This window comes from Electrona antarctica (genome assembly GCF_951216825.1).
Source record: "Electrona antarctica genome assembly, chromosome: 5".
Taxonomy (NCBI): domain Eukaryota; kingdom Metazoa; phylum Chordata; class Actinopteri; order Myctophiformes; family Myctophidae; genus Electrona; species Electrona antarctica.
In genome coordinates this window covers 20,761,836-20,784,446 of record NC_136810.1, presented here as the reverse complement: position 1 = coordinate 20,784,446, position 22,611 = coordinate 20,761,836, and the positions used below count along the sequence as shown (strand labels likewise).

General features: G+C 41.5%; 1 protein-coding gene across 1 annotated transcript in view; it reads left to right on the top strand.

The window, feature by feature from the left end:
• The window catches only part of LOC306922902 (mucin-2-like), a 138,175-nt gene that overhangs the window by 65,730 nt on the left and 49,834 nt on the right, over positions 1 to 22,611 (top strand). The window contains exons 2-10 of the mRNA XM_079500792.1: positions 9,798 to 9,949; positions 11,970 to 12,079; positions 14,662 to 14,776; positions 17,910 to 18,000; positions 19,085 to 19,191; positions 19,715 to 19,928; positions 20,367 to 20,492; positions 21,065 to 21,182; positions 21,655 to 21,793. Of these exons, the coding sequence (XP_079356918.1) occupies positions 9,798 to 9,949; positions 11,970 to 12,079; positions 14,662 to 14,776; positions 17,910 to 18,000; positions 19,085 to 19,191; positions 19,715 to 19,928; positions 20,367 to 20,492; positions 21,065 to 21,182; positions 21,655 to 21,793 (1,172 nt within the window). The remainder of the gene's footprint in view (positions 1 to 9,797; positions 9,950 to 11,969; positions 12,080 to 14,661; positions 14,777 to 17,909; positions 18,001 to 19,084; positions 19,192 to 19,714; positions 19,929 to 20,366; positions 20,493 to 21,064; positions 21,183 to 21,654; positions 21,794 to 22,611) is intronic.

Below are 22,611 nucleotides of genomic sequence, written 5' to 3'. Positions count from 1 at the left end.
GTTGGTTGCCACGGTAACTAGGGGTGCACGATTATGAAGTGGGTACTGTATTTATGAGCATTGTATGTCTGTCCTGTTTTTTGTTGTGTATTTTTTTGTTACTGGCAGAGCTGTGTCACTTATTTTGCCTCTTGTCTTGGCCAGTTCACACTTGTAAAAGAGACTTCAGTCTCAATGTGGTATTTACTGGTTAAATAAAGGTTTGGATTTGACTTTATGTGACTAAATCGGGCCTTTAAGAGATCGAGACAGCTGGGAAGGAAGGGGACTCGGAGGGGAGCTACAGTAGGCCTAGTAGAAGTGCGTTGAACTGGAATGCTCCCACAGCAAAGCCACTTGCAGCTCCTGAAAAGGGAGTATGCACAGAAGTGTGTGTTTGGGAGCTAACTTCTATATAGACAGTATTATATTTAAGCCTGGTGTACATACAGTAGGCTTGCTTGATTTGCCTGACTGACATGCTAGCATTGTAGTATCTGTTTGTATAGATATTTATATGCAACACATCGCATTTTGTGGAAAGTATATTAAGTGCGCAAGAACCTAGTAATTCTCTGAAGTATCTTTTTTTAAACAATAATTTTGTTTTCTATTGGTGTAAGTTTTATTTTAAATGTTTGTTTATGAATTTCGTCTTTATTTTTGAGGGGAGCTAGCCCCTCCTTAATTTTGTTCAAGTTTGTTTTTAGTTCAATGTTTGTTTTAAAAACACCATTGACAATGCAGGGAAAATGTACGTCATCTTGTCCCTAACACAAACATTAGAATTTAATGTTTGTTTTGAAACCGTTTGTTTTACATCACCATTACATCACCTAATCAACATGACTGAGGCCTCACTCAGACCTTTAAAACATTGATGCATGCTTGTTGTATGAATGTTGTGAGTGTCATGGCCGCCCCAATGCATTTCCAATGGAAGTCACATGGTTTGTAGTCCACATTTTGGACTACAAGCTGTTGTATGGCTTTCGGCTGTGTTTCGACTGCGCCCCTCCCCCTCATACAACACAAATGTTGTGTCAAACCATGTGACTCCCATTGGATGAAATGCATTGGGGCAAGCTGTGTCACACCCTTTGTATACAACAAGCATACAGCAATCTGTTGCGACCGCGTGAGTGAGGCCTTAGACTTTAATATATTAGCGCCCCTAACTTCACACAGGTGTGATTTTTTATATTTTAAAGAGGGGCGGACAGTAAGTTGACAGGAGTCAGCAGGTTGCGTGCTCTGCTCGCGCACAAGTAGACCAGTCATGGCCTACTTGTGGTCAAAGCGCGAGTTGGCAGCTCGACAGAGTGCATTTCTAGTCTTCTCTGCTTTCTTTCCTTTCTTGAAGAAATCATATAAATTAAGCTTTTACGGGGGAAACATTGATCTGGGTGCATACCAGTGGTGGAAAGTAACTAAGTACTTTTACTTAAGTACTGTACTTAAGTACAATTTTGAGGTATTTGTACTTTACTTGAGTATTTCCAATTTCCAGTACTTTTACTTCTACTCCACTACATCTCGGAGCCAAAATTTGTACTTTTACTTCACTACAATTATTTGACAACTTTAGTTACTAGTTACTTTGGCGATTTTAATTTTGATTAGAAAACATACATACATTAACCACTTCAACCCATACATTTCGGCCATTTGAAAATAGCCGATCTACAAGCTCACAGATCTTGTAGATCGGCTATTTTCAATAGATTTTCTACACATTTTGAACTTGTGAAATGGGACATTCTGCAATATGAATACTTTTACTTTTAGTACTTTAAGTACATTTTGATACCGATACTTTTGTACTGTTACTCAAGTACATTTTCAATTCCGTACTTTTACTTGTAACGAAGTAGTTCTAAATTGCAGTATTGGTACTTTTACTTAAGTAAAACAATTGAGTACTTTTTCCACCACTGATAACTGCATATGCCAGTGGTTCTCAAAGTGGGGTCCTGGTCTCCCCCCAGGGGCAATGTTGGCTAGTAACACGTTACTTAGTAGTATATTTCTGTAATATTACTCCTTTCCTCAGTAACGAGTTGTGTAACTTATTCCTTCCAAAACAGTAATATTATTATATACCAGTAAGATGCCCTGAGGGCGAGAAGCGTGCACACATCCGCCTGGGTGACGGCAGACTGCTGGGCGAGCGCTGGCGCTTTGGCATGGGGGGTCAGATCAACATATGGAATGAATTATGTACTGGCCATATACTGTATGGAGCGTGTCTTGAGAGTATACAGGGTTTGATGAGGTCAGATCAACATTTGGAATTAATTCTGTACTGGCCATATACTGTATGGAGCGTGTCTTGAGAGTATACAGGGTTTGATGAGGTCAGATCAACATATAGAATGTCAGACCAGGTCAGCTCTATACTGTATATGGAGATCTAAGGGTGGCAGCAGGGGCAGTGTCTTGAGTGTACACTGTACAGGGTTTGATGAGGGCCCAGGTAGGGCCGGGCCTTAATTTCCGGGCCTGTTGAGAACTTTAGTTTTCGCCGGCTGCTGGACGTGGATGCACTAATAACTTTGGGGCAGGCCCGTCTATAGCGTTTGAATGGACAGGTATCGGTCAAAAGGGAGACATCGAAGAGGAAGGACGGGTGGGGAATGGGCAGCATATGGAATGTCAGAACTGGTCAGCTCCATATTTGGAGGTCTATGGGTTTGAGGTTTGAGGTCAGATCAGATGTAGAGTTGCTGGCCGGCTCCATATATGCAGATCTAGGTGATGATCCAGTCTTCTCCATGTATGGCTATCCAGGGTTTGAGGGACTGACGGGCAGGCCTGGTGGCATCACGGACGGAACGATGGACGGACTAATTTGCAGGTTTTCATAGTAATCAGCGATCTTACAATGAACACAATTTGTTTTTGTTCCTGACATTTTTATTTATTAATTAATTTAATTAAATAGGAAGTCATGTTGGCCATGTTAATCATAGGCAGTTCTGTTCATAACTAAACTCACCAATTTGTTTTGTAACTTGTAGAAGTAGCATTAAACAATTGCGTCACAAAATGAATTGTAATAATATAATAATTGTAATATAATGAGTCAAATCAGGACATCACATGATTAACTAGAAAAAGTGCCCCTCCTGGTGGCACTATAATGTGAAAAGGGTGCCATTTCCTGCCATATGGAGGAGTAAAAAAAAAGTGTTTTACAAAAGTCGGCCTCCTGGTGGCGCTATAACAGGCCGTTCTGGAAAATTTGGGGCAGAGTACAAAACATACTCTCTCCCCATGCCTTCGGCCTGGTGGAGACAATGACATGCCCACATCATGTTGTGGGGCTTACAAGTACAACAAGCATTGATAGGCTTAGGCTACTGTACATTCACATCATGAATTAAAATAATGAAGAACGTATGCATCGAAGACCCACTATAGTAGGTTATTATTAACGGGAAATCTAGCCTTTCTTAGTCGCTGACTGTAACTTAACAGCGTGTGTTTTAGGGTTGTGAATCTTTGGGTGTCTGACCACGATTAGATTAGATAGAATGTTTCCAGCCAAACAGTTGCAAATATTTGTATTTGCAACTGACCCCCAAGGGGTCGCGACCCATGGGTTGACAACCCCTGGTATACAGTGTGGCTATATGGCATGTTCTGCTTTGAAAATTAATCGGATTTGTCTGACGCATTCGCTGTGAGAGTATAGCTTAAGCATACAGACTTATTAAGTGTATAGAGTTGAAGTGTTTAATGGGCAGGATGTGTATCCTGCTCTAATGAAGCTGACTCACTGCAGTCTCATACTTACTATATTCACCACATTCCTCATGTTTACATGTGGATAATGGACCATAAGCCTCATTTAAATATGACATGACGCCGCCTTGTTAGCTTGTGTGTGTGTGTGTGTGTGTGTGTGTGTGTGCGTGCGTGCGTGTGTGCATAGACGCAGGAGGGGGGGTCATTTGGGTCGGAATGACACTGCACTATTGATGAATGACTGGTCTATTTATTGATTGACGCGTGCACACACGCACGCACGCAGCCACGCACGCACACACGCACGCGCACACACACACACACACACACACACACACACACACACACACACACACCACACACACACACACTATATATATATATATATATATATATATATATATATATATATATATATATATATATATATATCCATCAATTCACCAAAAAAGTTTGAAAATAATTAATAATAGACCCTGGGTCTTGAGCTGAAAGGCATGGGTCTCCCCTGGGTCTTGAGCTGAAAGGCATGGGTCTCCCCTGGGTCTTGAGCTGAAAGGTTTGGGAACCACTGAGTTAGCCATTCCATGGGCGTAACGGTGCCACGACACCAAATCAACAAAACATAGAAAACGTTATGTGACGTTATTCAGCTGTGTTTACCTGTCAGCTATGGAAAGACTGTCTTGCATAATGTATTGTCCTATCAGTAATCTGATTGATACATTCATGATTAATAATAATAATGCGTTACGTGGAAGCATGCCAGGTCAGATTAGAGCCAGCTAATCGGTCGGGACCTATTTTCATAAACAATATGGGCCATAATAAGAAAACTATCATTTAACAAAGATATTCCAATAATAATATGTGACCAAATTTGACTGAGGGACTGCCTTTTTTTGAATTTTCGTTTTTTTCATGTCATTTGAAAGCAGGGAATCATAGCTTCAAATTGACATGTTGGTTGTTCAGTTTGACCCACCCGTTTTGGAGATGGGCAGTATTATGCATGTCTTAAAGAACCACTTCACCACTTTTCAACCTATCTTCATATAATAGGTCCTCACTAATAATCATGAAAAAATGGAGCAATTTTTGTATACTCCGTCTGTGTCTCATAGGAGGGCTGTGGTCAGTTCAGAAACCGTCCTCCAGTGACATCATCGATGGGGAATACAAGAAACTGCAGGCTTTCTAGTCCTGAAAAGTTTTTTGTAAAAAAATCTTGTTTAAAAAAGAATCTGCCTAATGATGATGTCACTGGAGGACGGTTTCTAAACTGTCCACAGCCCTCCTGAGACACAGTGAGGACCTATTATATGAAAATAGGTTGAAAAGTGGTGAAGTGGTCCTTTAAGTACCAGGTCTTATTACTTAACTTAAGACATGTAGGCGTGATCAATGCCATTTGGCTATTCTGAGTGGCCAAACAGCATTGACCACGCCTCCAGGTCTTAAGTTAAGTAATAAGACCTGGTACTTAAGACACGCATAATACTGCCCCATATGGCTTATAGAGTAATGTCTTGCAGAAAGCAGCGAGTTGAGAAAACAGGCTTGAAAGGTTCACTTCTGTGGTCTCTAACATTACAATTTGTTTAAGCATTTATTTCATATTTACATGTCGATTTCAGCTCTGATATTTATTTCAGACATGCTCGAGTCTAGTATGTGAAGAGTCTGCCTGTGCTGTTAACTCATTTGGGATAAAACAATAAATGTTTTTCTGAGCTGGTGAAAAGCTGGAGGCTTGCACGATGGCAGGCTCTCAGTCAAATCTGGTCACAATTGATAAACATGCCCAGAATCATGTTGCAGGGCTCATAGAAGCTTTGATAGGCTACTGTACAATCACATCATGAATTAAAATAATGAGCGTCCCTCACTTAACACGGGTGTGATGTTAATTATACAATATTTATACTATATTTAAACGTTTTATGGTCATGATTTACCGTGTCAGGCATGCCCAAATATGGAGTCTATAGGCCAGTCTAGGATGTAATATTGATGATAGGGATGTGCCGATGTGACATTTTGGCCGATATCGATATCCGATATAATTAATTGCTGTTATGGCCGATAACCGATATTACCGATGTCAATATGATCTCATTCTGTATTGAAAAATTATACAAATTTTGTCCATTCTGAAAAATACATGTAACAGGGTGTCTGCACTGCAGGCTTAGGCAAGTCAGATTTAACTTTAATACCTTTATATTTAATATTGTGAGCTTGTAGATCTGTTCAAGCTGTTACTTTGGGGCTTGTTTATCTGTAAAGACAGACCGATTAATCGGACCGATTAATTAATCGCTCTGATTGATTAATCGAACCGATGCTGATTAATCTAAAAACAACTCAAATTGGCCAATACCGATGTGTTTGCCGATTAATTAAGTACAATTTTGAGGTATTTGTACTTTAATTGAGTATTTCCGATTTCCAGTACTTTTACTTCTACTCCACTATAGGCTACATCTCATAGCCACATTTTTTACTTTTACTTCACTAAAAATGTTTGAAATTTTTAGTTACTAGTTACTTTGGAGATTTAAATTTTGATTAGAAAACATACATTAACCACTTCAACCCTATACAATCTTTTGAAAATAGCCGATCTACAAGCTCACAATGCGTCGCAACGCAACGCATTGTGAGCTTGTAGATCTGCTATTTTCAAAAGATTTTGTACACAGTTTGAACTTGTGAAATGGGACATTCTGCAACATGAGTACTTTTACTTTTAGTACTTTAAGTACATTTTGATGCCGATACTTTTGTACTTTTACTCAAGTACATTTTCAATTCCGTACTTTTACTTGTAACGAAGTAGTTCTAAATTGCAGTATTGGTACTTTTACTTAAGTAAAACAATTGAGTACTTTTTCCACCACTGATTTATTGTAGGATATCAATGTACATTGCCTCTGTGAGAGCTTCATGTGACCATGGCCTGGATAAATAAACTACAAATGTGTTTATTTATCCAGGCCATGGTCACATGAATCAATAATCTTGAATCTGAATCTTAATCTGAACCAGGACAAATTTAAAAATAAAAAGTTTACAATATTCTCAAAAATGTATACCGCCTAAAATAGAGCCGCCATGCACGAGTTTCAAAAGTGGCCTTTCAATCAAATCCCACTGACATGCACACACATGCACACCCATACACGTGCACACATGCACACCCATACACATCCATTGAGTGTATAGCTCCTTGAAGGGGCATGCATGTGTGTGTGTATAAGGTAGACTCCACCTTGACTGACACTTTATAAAGGCAGTGGTCGAGCAGGTGTGTCCTCTCAGAGTAGATCAGTCCTCGGGAGCAGGACATACAGACAGACAGACAGACATGGGGACAGACACAGAGACAGCAGCATCATCCATGCAGGGACTGATCTACTTGCTGCTGCTAACTGCACCAGTCCTCACCCAGAATAACGGTCAGTCCATGCAATTATCTATTTCAATTAGTATAACTAGTTACAATTTCCAATTAATTATGTAAAAATTGAAGTTTAAAAGGGTAAACTACAAAAGTTAACCTTTTTAATCTTCCATTTTTACATAATTAATTGTTTTGCAGAGCATTATTTTTTACTATTGTTGTTTTTTGTAAACTTCACTTTGTAAAATCTGTTTTGAAAATGTGATACACCTGTGATATGCATTTACTGGTAGTACACACAAACAAAATGGTATATTTATTATTTAGATACCTCCGATGCTGTTCAATCTCAACATGAATTGTCATAAAGTCTAAACTTGTATTCAACAAACGATAAGGATGGAGACAATTGCATGGATTGATAGAGTAGGCTACGTCATGATTTAGCCTACATGTCAAGATTTGAATCCTGTATAGGCCTAGGTCACACACTCTCTGTACACAATTTATAAATCTTCACATTATGCTGTTAAATGTCTCCTAGTCTCGCGTTACCAGACTGTTGCCTCCGCAATTTCCAAATGCTTCATCATACAGTCTGGGCCAACGGAAGAGCTGTCATGAGTAAACTATAAAGCGGAAGTGGAGCCTCCTCGCCACTTTACAGTCGCGCACATTTATCCTAATATAAATAGAAAACATCTAAGCATATAGCTTGTTGCTTAGCAGAAAAGGAAATGAAAAAAATAAGCTCTAAAGATATTTTTAAATATATTTCCGTGAGCGGAAATGGCAGCTTCCGTTACTCAGCTCATGGGGGCTATAGTTCCAGACTCTATATAGCATTCGGAGATTGTGGAATAGTTGTCTGGCTACGCGAGACTAAATGTCTCCACCAGGCCGAAGGCATGGGGAGAGTATGTTTTGCACTCTGTTGTCCGTCCGTCCGTGTTTGTTTGTGTTTGTCCGTCCGTCCGCCCGTCCGTGTGTCCATCTCTGAACAGCTATAGGCCTACAGGCACACACACACTCCCTGGATGCCAGAGTGAACCTCTGCCCCAAAATATTCACATGGTCCTGTTACAGCGCCACCAGGAGGCCGATTTTTGCAATACACATTTTTGACAGTAGGCTACATCTACAGATTTTGTCTAGATCACATTTTTCATACTCCATCCTGATTGGCTAAGATTGGCTTCCGAAGTTCGGAGGAGTGCTCCCTTTTCAACAAAATGCTGCAAATCATGAACACATTGTGTGATTTCCGTGAAACTTTGCTCGCGCATTCCCACTACGCAGAGGGAGAAATGCCACTTGAACATTTTCAAATCAGCCTCATGGTGGGTGGTGCTATAACTCGTGTTTTTACCTGTAACTGCACCGAGCTGTGTAAAACTTTTTATGCACACTCCCTAGAGGCCAAGGGAAAACCTTTGCCCATTTTTTTATTTTTCACATCTGCGCTTCAGCGCCCCAAGGACATATGTAAAACACATTTTTTTATAATACTCCTTCAGATTCAACACACGTGTTCCACACCCCCGCAGGGAGTGCAGTGCCCGAACTCGAGTCGGTCGGACCCACGGTTCTCCAGAACCACCACAAAAGGCTCTGGTCAGGCTCTGCCAGTGGGCCTAATCAGCCTAAATCCCCTCACCTGTGCGATTCCCAGCCTCTCCTATCCTGGTGGAGACCTGTGGCCATAGAGGCACTTTTTCTAGTTTATTCTCGCAACCACATTGCACCATTTGATTTTGTTTGTGGCAGGACAAAACATGTTTTATTTTGGTATTATTAAATATGTTATTTGTATTGAGCAGTACAAGAATGAGTCTAGATATGATACGTAACACATGCCATGGAGTTGTACCTTTGTTGTCCTTCTTAAAGGGGGTGCAAGTGATATTGTTGTTGTTGAAGTTGAATAGCTCATATATTCTGATAGTTTACCAGTTTACCACTGCGCTCGGGTGGCACAGTGGTAAAGCCCCCACAGGGAGTGCAGTGCCCGGTATTGAGTCGGTCGGGCCCACGCCTCTTCAGAACCACCACAAAAGGCTCTGCTCAGGCTCTGCCAGTGGGCCTAATGAGGCCAACTCCAGCTTTCACCTGGGCCAGGCTCTGCCAGTGGGCCTAATGAGGCCAACTCCTTTCACCTGTGCAATTTCCAGCCTCTGCCTCAGCTAATTGAGGCTCAACCAATCAGGCTCTGCCAGTGGGCCGATTGCCAAATACACGTTTCAGTTTGTAGTCTTCACACACAGGCACATGAACAGATCTCCATGTGGGACACCGGCTGACGGGTGCTATATGACAACGTATATCATTAGGTTCCCAAGTTGCATCGTTCCCAGAGTAGGCCGGTGGCCGACTGCGACGGGCAAGTACAGGTCTAGTTATTATTAATTGGTCCAGGTTCGGGGAGGGTGATATTGGTCATTGCACAATGCACATACTCTTTCATAAATAGAGAATCTTTCACTTAATAGGGACTGCTCCTGTCGCAAGTTGATGATGTCATATAATGTCATATCACTAAAACTAAGACGAAAAATGTTCGTCGAGATCCAGTATAAGTCATTTTACACTTGGTTGCATGCGACCCCCCCCCCCCAGCAGACTGTCGTCATGTTGACTGTCTCTGTATCTCTCCCCATCTCAGCGCGCAACGAGAGCCACATTGAGCGAGTGTGCACCACTTGGGGGAACTTCCACTATAAGACGTTCGATGGAGACTTCTTCCAGCTGCCGTCCACATGCAACCACGTGGTGACATCCCACTGCAAGAGCTCCTACGAGACCTTCAACATCCAGGTGTGTAAACGAGGAAGCTATGGACGCTGTCAGTGGTGGAAAAAGTACTCAATTGTTTTACTAAAGTAAAAGTGCACCAATACTGCAATTTAGAACTACTTCGTTACAAGTAAAAGTACGGAATTGAAAATGTACTTGACAAAAGTACTCATTGCGTTGCGACGCATCGTGAGCTTGTAGATCGGCTATTTTCAATTCGCCGAAATGTATAGGGTTAAGTGGTTAATGTATGTTTTCTAATCAAAATTAAAATCTCCAAAGTAACTATAGTAACTAAAGTTTGCAAATAATTGTAGTGGAGTAAAAGTACACATTTTGGCTCTGAGATGTAGTGGAGTAGAAGTAAAAGTATTGGAAATTGGAAATACTCAAGTAAAGTACAAATACCTCAAAATGGTACTTAAGTAAAAGTACTTAGTTACTTTCCACCACTGGACGCTGTGACGGACAAACATTCGCACAAAACATTCACACTCCCCTTCACATGCAGTCGGCCAAGAGGAGAATCGGTATAGGAGACTCTTTCAGTTTCCTATACCGGAGACTCCGCCAGTCATCAAATTATCAGCATCAGTTTTAGCTGTCTACTCTAGCAGATTCCGGTTAAATTTGCGGTGGTGACAAACGGTTGTGATATTGTCTGAGAATAGACCTTATAGACAGTGTTCTTCCAACATATCTGCAAGCCATATATGCCAAAGGGCGACTGTGGCTCAAGAGGTAGAGCAGGTCGTCCAATGATCCATGGGTCGGCGGTTCGAATCCCGGCTCCTCCTGTCTACATGTCGAAGTGTCCTTGGGCAAGACGCTGAACCCCAAATTGCTCCCGATGTGCTGGTTGGTACCTTGCATGGCTTCCGCCGCAATCGGTGTATGAATGTGTGTGTGAATGGGTGAATGTAATGCACAATCTATGTAAAGCGCCTTGGATAAAGGCGCTATATAAATGCACCATTTACCATTTACCATTTACCAAAGGTCCACTCATTCACTTCACATTAATCTGTTTGCTGTGAGTAATACAATGCATATACTGTACTGTTTAAAATTACACCAGATAATTGGAGAAAACTAAATATAAAGTTACGAATAGAAACCGAGACAAATTTTAAAACTAAAAACAATTACATATTGTGGAGACCTGTTTGGTCACTAAAAAGTTCTAAAACGACTCAGGGGTACTTAAAGTGCTTAACCTCAGGTCATTCCATGTGTTAGGGCCACAGAAGATAATGCTAAAAATCTACCCAGAGTGGACTGGGTGTGGTAGGGACAGGTCCAGAGTCCCATTCCAGAAATGATGAGATGTAGCTAGAACAATCTCCAAGGCGTTTATACAAGAACAGATGCCAGTGCAGAGAGACTGCCTACTTAGGCCGTCTCTCTGCCAGCATTGTTGTTTTTGGCAGCAAATTTCGATTTTAGTTTTAGTCTTTTAGTCTTTTGAATATAGTTTTCACTTCGTTTTAGTCACATTTTAGTCGCCTGGAATGTTTTAGTGTTAGTCTAGTTTTAGTCGACTAAATATCATATGATTTTAGTTGACTAAATCTGCAGTTGATTTAGTCGACTAAAATGTATTTTGGCAGGCCTTGATGCCGGCGTAATGGCTCATTTTACACTTGCTGAAAATAGCTGATTTACTAGCTCACAATGCGTCGCGCTGCAACGCGTCACAGCTTGTAGATCTGCTATTTTCATCATGCAACCAAGTGTAAAATGACTTATACTGGATCTCTTGTCCACTATAGTCCCTTCCTAACATTTTAGTCTAGTTTTTATTTGCTGACGAAATTGTCAATATATTTAGTCTCATAGTTTTAGTCATCATAGCTTAAGTTTTCATTTAGTTTCCATTTAGTTTCCGTCAGTGAAAAAAGGTAGTCGACAAACATTCTTCGTCTTAGTTTTATAGTCGACAGAACCAACACTCTTCTCTTGTCTTGTCTTGTCTTGTCTTGTCTTGTCTTGTCTTGTCTTGTCTTGTCTTGTCTTGTCTTGTCTTGTCTTGTCTGAGCAGCTGAGACGCTCCATGCTGCAGGGTTTCCCCACCATCACCAACATCTTCATGAAGCTGGATGGAGCCATGGTGGAGATCAACAACAGCTCCGTGGTCGTCGACGGAAAGACGTCAGTTCACCGTTTTATTTGTCTCTCTGTTTGTCTGTCTGTTTGATTTGCTGGTTTTTATTTGACCTTTATTTACTTATAATTGGGGACGGAGCTCGTTATTTTTTTATTGATAACGATCACCTTATCGATCAGGCTTATCGAGCCGGGTTGTTATCGAGCCCACTATCGAGATGTTCTATTATTTTGTGGAAAGACAGGAGACAATACATTCAGAACAGAACCAGTATCTTTTACTAGGGCCTTCAAATACAGTACATTTCTAACATGCAATTGACCTTTTTTTACCAATAAAATAATATTAAATAAACTGTTAAACTTAAAAGTGTTATTTTGTTTACCCTGGCAGCGCTGGTTGGCAGGTATCAATTCATGTTTGTGCCAGCATGGATGATTGTTTGAACATGACGTCATGGGCCGCTATGCTCGATAACAGGCTTGATAAGCCCAAAGCTTATTGATAGCGGGTAGGCCTACTCAATAAGCTTGTTATCGGAATTTATCGGGTATCGGTTATCGAGCTCAATCCCTACTTATAATAATAATCATGATAATAACCAGTAAGACGCCCTGCTGAGGGCGAGAAGCGGCGAGGTTGCGTGCACGCATCTGCCTGGGTGACGGCAGACTGGTATGGGGGGGGGGGGGGGGGGGGCAGATTAACATATGGAATGATTTCTGTACTGGCCATATATGGAGCGTGTCTTGAGTGTACATAGGGTTTGATGAGGTCCGATCAACATATGGAATGTCAGAACAGATCAGCTCCATGTATGGAGATCTAAGGGTGGCAGCGGGGGCTTTCAAGCACAACTCAATACTAAAACTGTTAACTGTGGACGGCACCATAAAGCGTCACATTCGTTTACAATAGGGTCCACCATTTTCAATTCATCAAAACATTTAGAGACGTACGAAACAGGAAATCATCATAAAATTAGGTAAAAAAAATTGGTGGGGGGGGGGGGGACTCAGATTTTACGGGGCCAGTTTCGAATTGCAGCCGTCAAGAGTCAAGGGATTCACATGTCTTAATAGCTGTTGGTAGGGCGTTCCACATTTTGGTGGCATGGGAGTGAAATTAATTTAGTCCCTTGTTTGTGCTGAATCTGGGTTGCACATGGTTCGTTGAACTCTCTCTGGTGTTGTGGGTGTGGACTTTGTTGACATTAAGGAAATATTTAGACAGGTACATGGGTAATTTGGTGCTGTATAGAATCTTGTGGACCGGCTACCAGATCCATTGCAAGATGCTGTAGTCTGTAGTCAACCCTAAGCCATTCCAGTCGGTCAAAATGGGCGGGGGTGAGGTGGGTTCAGGGAGTGAGGCCAAGTAGTAGTCTGACCAGTTTGTTTTGGGAAGTCTGGACTGGAGCCTTGAGGTGCTGTTTAAGTAGAAAAAATACATCTACAGTATCTATCAACATATCAAAATAGAAAATACATCTACCTATATGTAATTTGTCTTTGGTAAAAAAACAAACAGCAACAACAACAGTAACAACACTTACACAATTATTTTCATGGCAAAAATGCAGGACAACAGTGGCAAATACATACAAAAAAAAAAATAATCTAGCGATACATGGTATCATTTAGTGCCTTAATGGCATTAGGAATGAAGGCATTTATTATGTTACGGTTAGCTTTTGGTACTTTGTACCGTCTAGAGGGAAGTAATTCGAACTCCCTGCAGAGTGGATGAGAGGGGTCAGTACTTTTTCGAAGTACTTTGTTGCAGATACAACTTAATTGTTTGTTTCTGTCTCTTCCCAATTATTTTTGAGGCTAGGTTCACTATTCGCTGCAGCTTGCTTCTTCCTTTTACATTAAGATTGCCAAACCACATTGCCATGTTAAAAGTCAAGATTCCCTCTATCAGGTTCTTATAGACTGTTTCCATGATATGCTTGCTCACTCTAAAGGAGTTGAGCTTGTGTCTACTGTAAATAGAAAAATGCAAAAAGCACCGAATTGTACCACCACACCTGTATATTACCGTATATTACTGCATATGCCCGCTAAACTTGAGATTTACGGGCAAATCTAGTGCCCATAATTGTCCTTTAACTCCTCTTTTCACGCAGTGTAACAATTATCTAAGTAGAAGGGAAAAAAATGAAGAGAAAAAAAGGCAAACAACATTTTGAAAGAAACTAAAAAAAATGAAAATAATAATGCTCCGCCCAGGACTCCAGAGGCCCCGGGAGTCCCGGGGGTCCCAGGTACGATTCCAGCACTCAGCAATGTGTCGAAGTGTCCCTGAGCAAGACACTTAAACCAAATCACAACAAGTTGTCTCAAGTCTCTTTACATGTAGAACAGAGACCCGATAGAGATCCCACACCGAGCAAGCAATTTTGCGACAGTGCATATTTGACAGAATTGTCAGTATATGTGTGTCATAGTTTTTGTAATGATAGCTTAGTTTTCATTTTTCGTCAGTTTTAGTCGACAAAATTAACACTGGTGTGTGTGTGTGTGTGTGTGTGTGTGTGTGTGTGTGTGTGTGTGTGTGTGTGTGTGTGTGTGTGTGTGTGTGTGTGTGTGTGTGTGTGTGTGCGCGCGCGTGCGTGTTGCAGGGTGTCTCTGCCCAGCGCCACATCAGGAGTGAACATCATAGAAAACCCCTCCTCCATCATCGTGGAAGCCAAGCTGGGACTGAGAATGATCTGGAACAGGGACGACTCTTTCGATGTGCGTATATCACTCACATTTAACATCTTGATTTGCATTCAAACACAAATAGTAGATGCTCAAACTTGGGGAAACGTATATACTTTTTTTGAGATACAGATCACGGATACACAGGAAGCATCGTCTCCTTCATATGTGGCGACTCGGAATTATCACAGCGCACTGACTGAACTGAATTTAACCATTGCCTTAGCTCTTGGGCCTCACTAAGAGACACACGCAAGACACACTTGTGTGAGTGAGGCCTTAGCCTGGGCATTCCTGCAATCGGCAAGGGGAGCTCTTACAACTGATTCAGGGACATTAACAAGGCTTCCAAATATGAACACAAGCGGTTTACATTTGTAACCGAGCTGTATAATAGTATCCTTATAGACGTGGCAATGGCAATGGTTCTTTTTCGTGTGAAGGAACATTTTAAAAACATATTGCATGTACAAACAAACACGCAGTGTGGCACTTATAGTGACATGCTGTGAGCTTGTATGTCTGCTATATCGCCAATAGCCAATGTAAAATATGGATGATTAACAACCCCTGGGGGTCCCTGGAGCCCACCTTGAGAACCACTTCCTTAAGGGTCCATGTGTGCAAACAGTGTTCAATGAACACTGTTTTGACTGTGTACAGTATTTTAGTAGTTGTGTCAAACACAACTTTAAAATCTGTTTTCTCAAGACGTTTTCTATAGACATCGTCCAGGCTCGGAGTCGTAAACAAGTTGTTTCCAAACGTAATTTAAGAATTATTTACAAACTGTTGCTGTTTGAACTGGAGCCTATATAAGAAATGTATTCATAATTAATAGTGTGTGTTCATAGATATGGATGTGTAGTGAAGTCATTAGCGTAAATATGATATGTGTGTTTGAATGTTGATATGCGGCCCAGCCACCAGGATCTAATCGAACAAACACGAGAGGGTGACTAAACAGGACCTGTACTGTGTAACCAGGCGTTCCTTCATGCGTGCGTGCGTGCGTGTGTGCATTAGTGTACTAGGGCATAGCAGTGGTGGCCATTTTGTGGTGCCACATATAGTAGCCCCATACATTTTTTCCTGTAGCGAGTTCCGCAAATATTTGTATAAATTATTATTATGAGTAAGTATAGCGTGCCACGCTACGAGTTTGTACAATGTACACGCAATATATTTTTAAAATGTTGAGAGCCACACTGCCAGTCAATATTCACATATTCTTTGACATCAGATACAATCATTTATATGAATATTTTCAGAAATATCTATGGGAGAATTGAGTGGGTTTTTCTACCTGTGGCATCACAAAATGGCTGCCACTGCTGTGCCCTATAGGCTATAGTAGAATTTGAGAGAGAAAATTGTTGTATGTATGGTTAAAACTGTTTTGGAGAGTTAGGTTTACATTGAAGAACAATATTCAGGTTGGGATTAGGGTTATGCGGCTGCCTAATATATATTTTTTTATCTGCACACATGGGGCTCCATTTTTGTCACCGCTAAACCCCTTATCCCTAAACTTCTTTGCCTTTTTTTTCTTACTATTTCGCAAAACATTTTTGAATAGTTAAAATGGCCAGTCTACAAGCTCACAACGTGTCAATGTAGATTGGCTAGTTGAACTATTCAAAAATGTTTTTCAAAATAGTAAAAAAAAAGGCAAAGAAGTTAGGGATAAGGGGTTTAGCGGTGACGAAAATGGAGCCCATGGTGTCCTGCACACTCTACAAGCTCACAACGAGTTGCAGTGTGACACGTCCTGAGCTTGTAGATCTGCTATTTTCAGCTTTAGCGTTTAAGGGTTAGAAATGGCAACAACAACAGCATGCAGCAAATCGCGAATCATAAAGTTCCCAACCTAAACTGTCGATGTCTTAGCACGTATCGTACTACAAATGTGTGTGTGCGAGTATTTGAGAATATGAAATAGTTGCACAGTGGGACGTTGTACAAATATTGATTGAGGTCCAACACACAAAGCAGTGAGTATCAGTCACCTGGGCCCATGGGAACCACAAGAGAACAGGGAACACAAACCCAGCCTTAAAACCAACAAACTGCTAAAGCTAACAGACGGCTGGACGCACACGCACGCACACGCACACGCACACACACACACACACACACACACACACACACACACACACACACACACACACACACACACACACACACACACACACACACACACACACACACACGCAGCCTTAATAGAGATTGATGTGACATTTTGAACTGTCTAGTAAAAACAGATTGATACGATTTCAAAATGAGCCTTAATGGAGATTGATGTGACATTTTGGAGTGGCTTCGTGGAAGCGGATTGATACGATTTGAAATTAAACCTCATAATGAATAGCACCGAATATCACAGCTGTCCGGGTGTGAACCTTGCATGTCCGAAAGTGTTACTTTTCAGAAAATTACACAAAAAAAAGAAAGTTCCAATGGAACCAATGTAGTTAATATGCGACCGTTTCTTTTTTCTTTTTCTTTTTTTTCTTCTCGTTTTTCATGTCATATGAAAGCAGGGAATCAATTCAATTCAATTCAATTCAATTCAATTCAATTCAATTCAATTCAATTCAATTCAATTCAATTCAATTCAATTTGCTTTATTGGCATGACTGAAGAAAAAAGGGACAGAAGTACTGTAGCATGTGCTTAAATTCATATTTAGAAAATGTTTCAGATGTCAAAACATTCTGAGATGATGGAATGATGAAGGTCATGGAAGGAGAACCTTCTGAAAGCTTCATGGGCAAAGATAATCAACTTAAAAATCAAAAAAAAAAATAGGTCAAAATGACCTCTCAATCATGCTAGTGTTAAACTATGTATCTGTGTGTACTGAAGGAATAAATACCAGCACTCACGTTATCCGTTAGGATTCTTGTTTTATTTCAGTTTTCCCCAGCAGGCATAACAAACAGACAGACGGACGTTTCGGCCGGGTGGCCTTCTTCAACTTTAATCTAATCACATGTATCTGTGTGAAAACAGCTGGATGAAATTAATGTCAAATATTATAAAATAATATGCTATTATATCCTATATAAAATATCCTATAATCAACTTCTTGACAGGTTGATCACTCTTCTTCTTTTCATTCCGCCTTATAATATTGTATAACCATAACTTGTTTGTGTAACAGATTGAGATGGATGCGAAGTACAGGAACGAGACGTGCGGACTGTGTGGAGACTTCAGCGAGGTTCCTCTGTACGACGAGTTTATTAAGAATGGTAAGATGGAGCCATGTTGGTCCCTGACATCCTGATGGAAGAAGTACTCACGTTTTATTTAACCCATTTAGACCTGAGGACCCCCAAAAATATATGTAATTGGCCGCCGACCCCCATCTGAAGATATGTTGTTCCAGGGACCCCCCCCAGAAGCAAAGATTTGAGTTAAAAACGTTCGCTCTGAAAGAATATATATGCAAAGATTTGCACCACATTTTCACAATTTTTCAAAAAATAGCAGATCTACAAGCTCGTGGCCGCGCTACTAGCTTGTAGGTCTCCTATTTTTCAATATAGCTAAGGCCTCACTCAGACCTTTACTGCATTGCTGTATGCTTTCTAATGGAAGTCACATGGTTTGTAGTCCACATTTTGGACTACAAGCTGTTGTATGGCTTTCGGCTGTGTTTCGACTGCGCCCCTCCCCCTCATACAACACAAATGTTGTGTCAAACCATGTGACTCCCATTGGAAATGCATTGGGGCGGCCATGACACTACACAACATTCATCCAACAAGCATACAGCAATGCAGTAAAGGTCTGAGTGAGGCCTAAAGCATAACCTAATGCTTCCCGTCCAGAATGGGTTAAGTAAAAGTATCAGTACTGCAATGTACTTTTATTTTACTCTGTTAGAAGTAGATTATTTTGTATTTAGAGTAGTTTGCAGACTGTCATTCCACATCTTTTCAAATAGCCAAAGTATATCTGAGGCCTATGTCACATTATGAAGTCTCTGAGTGGATGCATGCACACAGTGGCGGTGGCTCAGGGGTAGAGTTTCCAGATGGTAACCGCAAGGTCGCCAGTTCGAACCCGGGCTCCCCCAGAGTTAGTGTCGAAGTGTCCTTGAGCAAGACACTGAACCCCTAATTGCTCCTGATGTGCTGGTTGGTACCTTGCATGGTTTCCGCCGCCATCAGTGTATGAATGTGTGCGTGAATGGGTGAATGTAATGCACAATCTATGTAAAGCGCCTTGGATAAAGGCGCTATATAAATGCACCATTTACCATTTACACAATACACGATACAAACATTGTTTGTACAAAAATGGAGTATACTCCTGCCTGTTCCTCTATAGATCAGGTGCTGTCGGTGGAGAGCTACGCTTCACTGTGGAAGGTGGAGGGACCCACGGAGGACTGTGAGGAGCCGGAACTCACTGCTGCTGAGAGCTGTGGAGACAAGGTACACAACCTTCCCTTCATGTTAATCAGTGGTGGGAAAAGTACTCAATTGTTTTACTTAAGTAAAAGTATACCAATACTGCAATTTAGAACTACTTCGTTACAAGTAAAAGTACGGAATTGAAAATGTACTTGAGTAAAAGTACAAAAGTATCGGCATCACAATGTACTTGAAGTACTGAAAGTAAAAGTATTCATTGTGCAGAATTTCCCAGTTCAAAATGTGTACAAAATCGATTGAAAATTGCCAAATCACAATGATGGTTCTGAAATCTGCATAGACTCCATATTTGGGCATGCCTGACAAAGAACTCCATATATGGGCAAAAAAGGGGCACAGACATAATAACTGAGTGGGGCATGCATTTCCAACTTGCATCGTTCCAAGTAGACCAGCTGTGCCCAACGGGCACCCGCTCTAGTAATACATAATCATGAGTCTTGGTAGAATATGCATTGATTGATTGATTGATTGATTGATTGATTGATTGATTGATTGATTGGTTCATTTGGTGGACTTGCAGGACTTCTGCGACCAGATCTTCTCCGGTGCTCCGTTCCGTGACTGCGTGGGCCGCGTGGACGCCGGGGCCTTCGGTAAAGCCTGCATGGCCGACCTGTGTCACTGCGATAACACCTCACAATCCTTCTGCCTCTGCAAGACCGTCTCAGAGTTCTCCAGACAGTGTGTCCACGCCGGGGGCCGGCCCCAGCAGTGGAGGACCCCCGAGTTCTGTGGTGAGTAGGGTGGATGGGGATGCTTTAGTTTTAGTATTTTAACGAGTCTGGTTCCTTAATGATTCCATCTTAACGGTCCCATTCCTTAAAAGGGATCATGACATGAAGAAAGTATCTGGCATCTGACAAAAAAGTTCACAAACGCGTTGTGAACTTGATGAAGTTGGGCATTTTTTTAAATGTATTTAGGACAAAGACCTTCTTCAGGCATCTGAGATGCCTGAAGAAGCCAAGAAGGTCTTTGACCGAAACGTTGCCTATAAATAAAGTTCGTATTGCAAGTGCAGATGGTGTGCGGGTCTTTGTGCACTTTTCTGAATACATTGAGCCCTGCCTATACGCACCCACCTCAGAGCATACAGGTGTGCATAGGACTTTGTTGCCTATTATTTATTTAGGACAAAACATAAAACATCTTGTCTTGTTTTTCTGGAACAGAGAGGAAGTGTCCGTCCAACATGGAGTTCCAGGAGTGTGGAAGTTCCTGTCCTGACACCTGCTCCAACCCCCAGGCCAGCGACACCTGTGACAAACACTGTCTGGACGGGTGCTACTGTCCTGCTGGTACGCACGCACGCACGCACGCACGCACGCACGCACGTACGCACGCACGCACGCACGCACGCACGCACACACACACAGTGGTACTTTTATTTAAGTACTGTACTTAAGTACAATTTTGAGGTATTTGTACTTTACTTGAGTATTTCAGATTTCCACTACTTGTAGATCTGCTATTTTCAATAGACTTTGTACACATTTTGAACTTGTGAAATGGGACATTCTGCAATATGAGTACTTTTACTTTTAGTACTTTAAGTACATTTGGATGCCAATACTTTTGTACTTTTACTCAAGTTCATTTTCAATTCCGTACTTTTACTTGTAACGAAGTAGTTCTAAATTGCAGTATTGGTACTTTTACTTAAGTAAAACAATTGAGTACTTTTCCCACCACTGCACGCACACACGCACGCACGCACGCACGCACGCACGCACGCACGCATGCACACACACACACACACTTTTCTTTGCAACTCCTTTTTAATTCTACGAGGATTTCTTTTTTAAATAACTTTATATATAACTTTATATATAAATTATTTTTTACTCACGGGTCATTCTGCCGTCTTCAGGAACTGTGTTGGATGACATTAAGCAGAGCGGTTGTGTTCCTGTGGCTCAATGCTCCTGTCGGCACGACGGCAACGTTTATGGCCCTGGGAAATCCTACTCAGACAACTGCAGGACATGGTGAGAACAGCTGTTTTCAAATGCAGATAGGAAGACTTTTCATTCTTTTTTTTTGCCATTTGGTCGTTTGGTTTGCCTCAAAGTCACACTTGCCGTGCCGTGTCGACTGTATAGTCATTAGGCTCTATGCAGAGCAGCCATGGTAGTAGAAGGAAATTGGGCTACTTAGTTACTTCAAGGACTATTAAAAGCGGACGGGAGGCGAAGACCGTACGGTGCCCCATTGTGAGCCCGGACATGTTGAGTACACCAAGGTTTTATGTTAGAAATGTTGAGTATGGGTCCCCAGCATGTAGAAACTGCCGGTTGAATAGTTCAACTAGCCAATCTACATTGACATGTTGTGAGCTTGTAGACTGGCCATTTTAACTATTCAATAATGTTTTGCAAAATAGTAAAAAAAGAAAGGCATAGAAGTTTAGGGATAAGGCCAAGGGGACGAAAATGGAGCCCTTTGTGTTGTTTTCCACAGTGTCTGTGAGGGAGGACAGTGGAGCTGTAAGGAGGAGAACTGTCCAGCAACCTGCTCTGTGGAGGGAGGAGCTCATATTAACACGTTTGATGGTAAAACCTACACCTTCCATGGAGACTGCTCCTACGTACTGGCCAAGGTGAGTCTCCTCACGTTACACACTGTCTTTTCAGTCACGCACGCACGCACGCACGCACGCACGCACGCACGCACGCACAGGCCTAAGATTACTAAGACCCTTTTAATATGAAAGAAAGAAAGAAAGAAAGAAAGAAAGAAAGAAAGAAAGAAGATAAATATCACCATTACTGCATCAAAAGTAATCAACAAACTGTACTATTCAAGAAAATGAAAGATCTACAAGCTCACTATTCATCTGTGGAACTGAGTCAAACTAAATGTACATCACAAGTGCTTGTCAGAGTGGGGGCCGGGTCCCCAGTGCCCCTGAGTGCCCCTGTGTGTGTGTGTGTGTGTGTGTGTGTGTGTGTGTGTGTGTGTGTGTGTGTGTGTGTGTGTGTGTGTGTGTGTGTGTGTGTGTGTGTGTGTGTGTGTGTGTGTGTGTGTGTGTGTGTGTGTGTGTGTGTGAGTGAGTGAAAGTGTTCATCGTAGGACTGGCAGTTTGACTCTCTCACACCATTTAGTTCCTTGTGCTCCTAAGGATTAGTTATTAGCTAATAGGTGACACACCTATTAGCATTTTTGTCACTTTGATTTATAGCCATGGATAGTTGTAATAATTTCTCAAGTTTTTTGCTCTCTCTGCAATCAAATTATGCAAAGAATGTTGTAGGTTATGAATTTGGGGGTGCTCTGCAAAAACAATCAAAACATTTTGAGAACCACTGGTGTGTGTGTGGTGTGTGGCTGGTCTGAATGGCAGCAGATCCTGGAATGTTTGCAGTAAACATGAACGCTGTGAGGAGGAAGGAGGATGTTCACACAATGAGTCTTAAA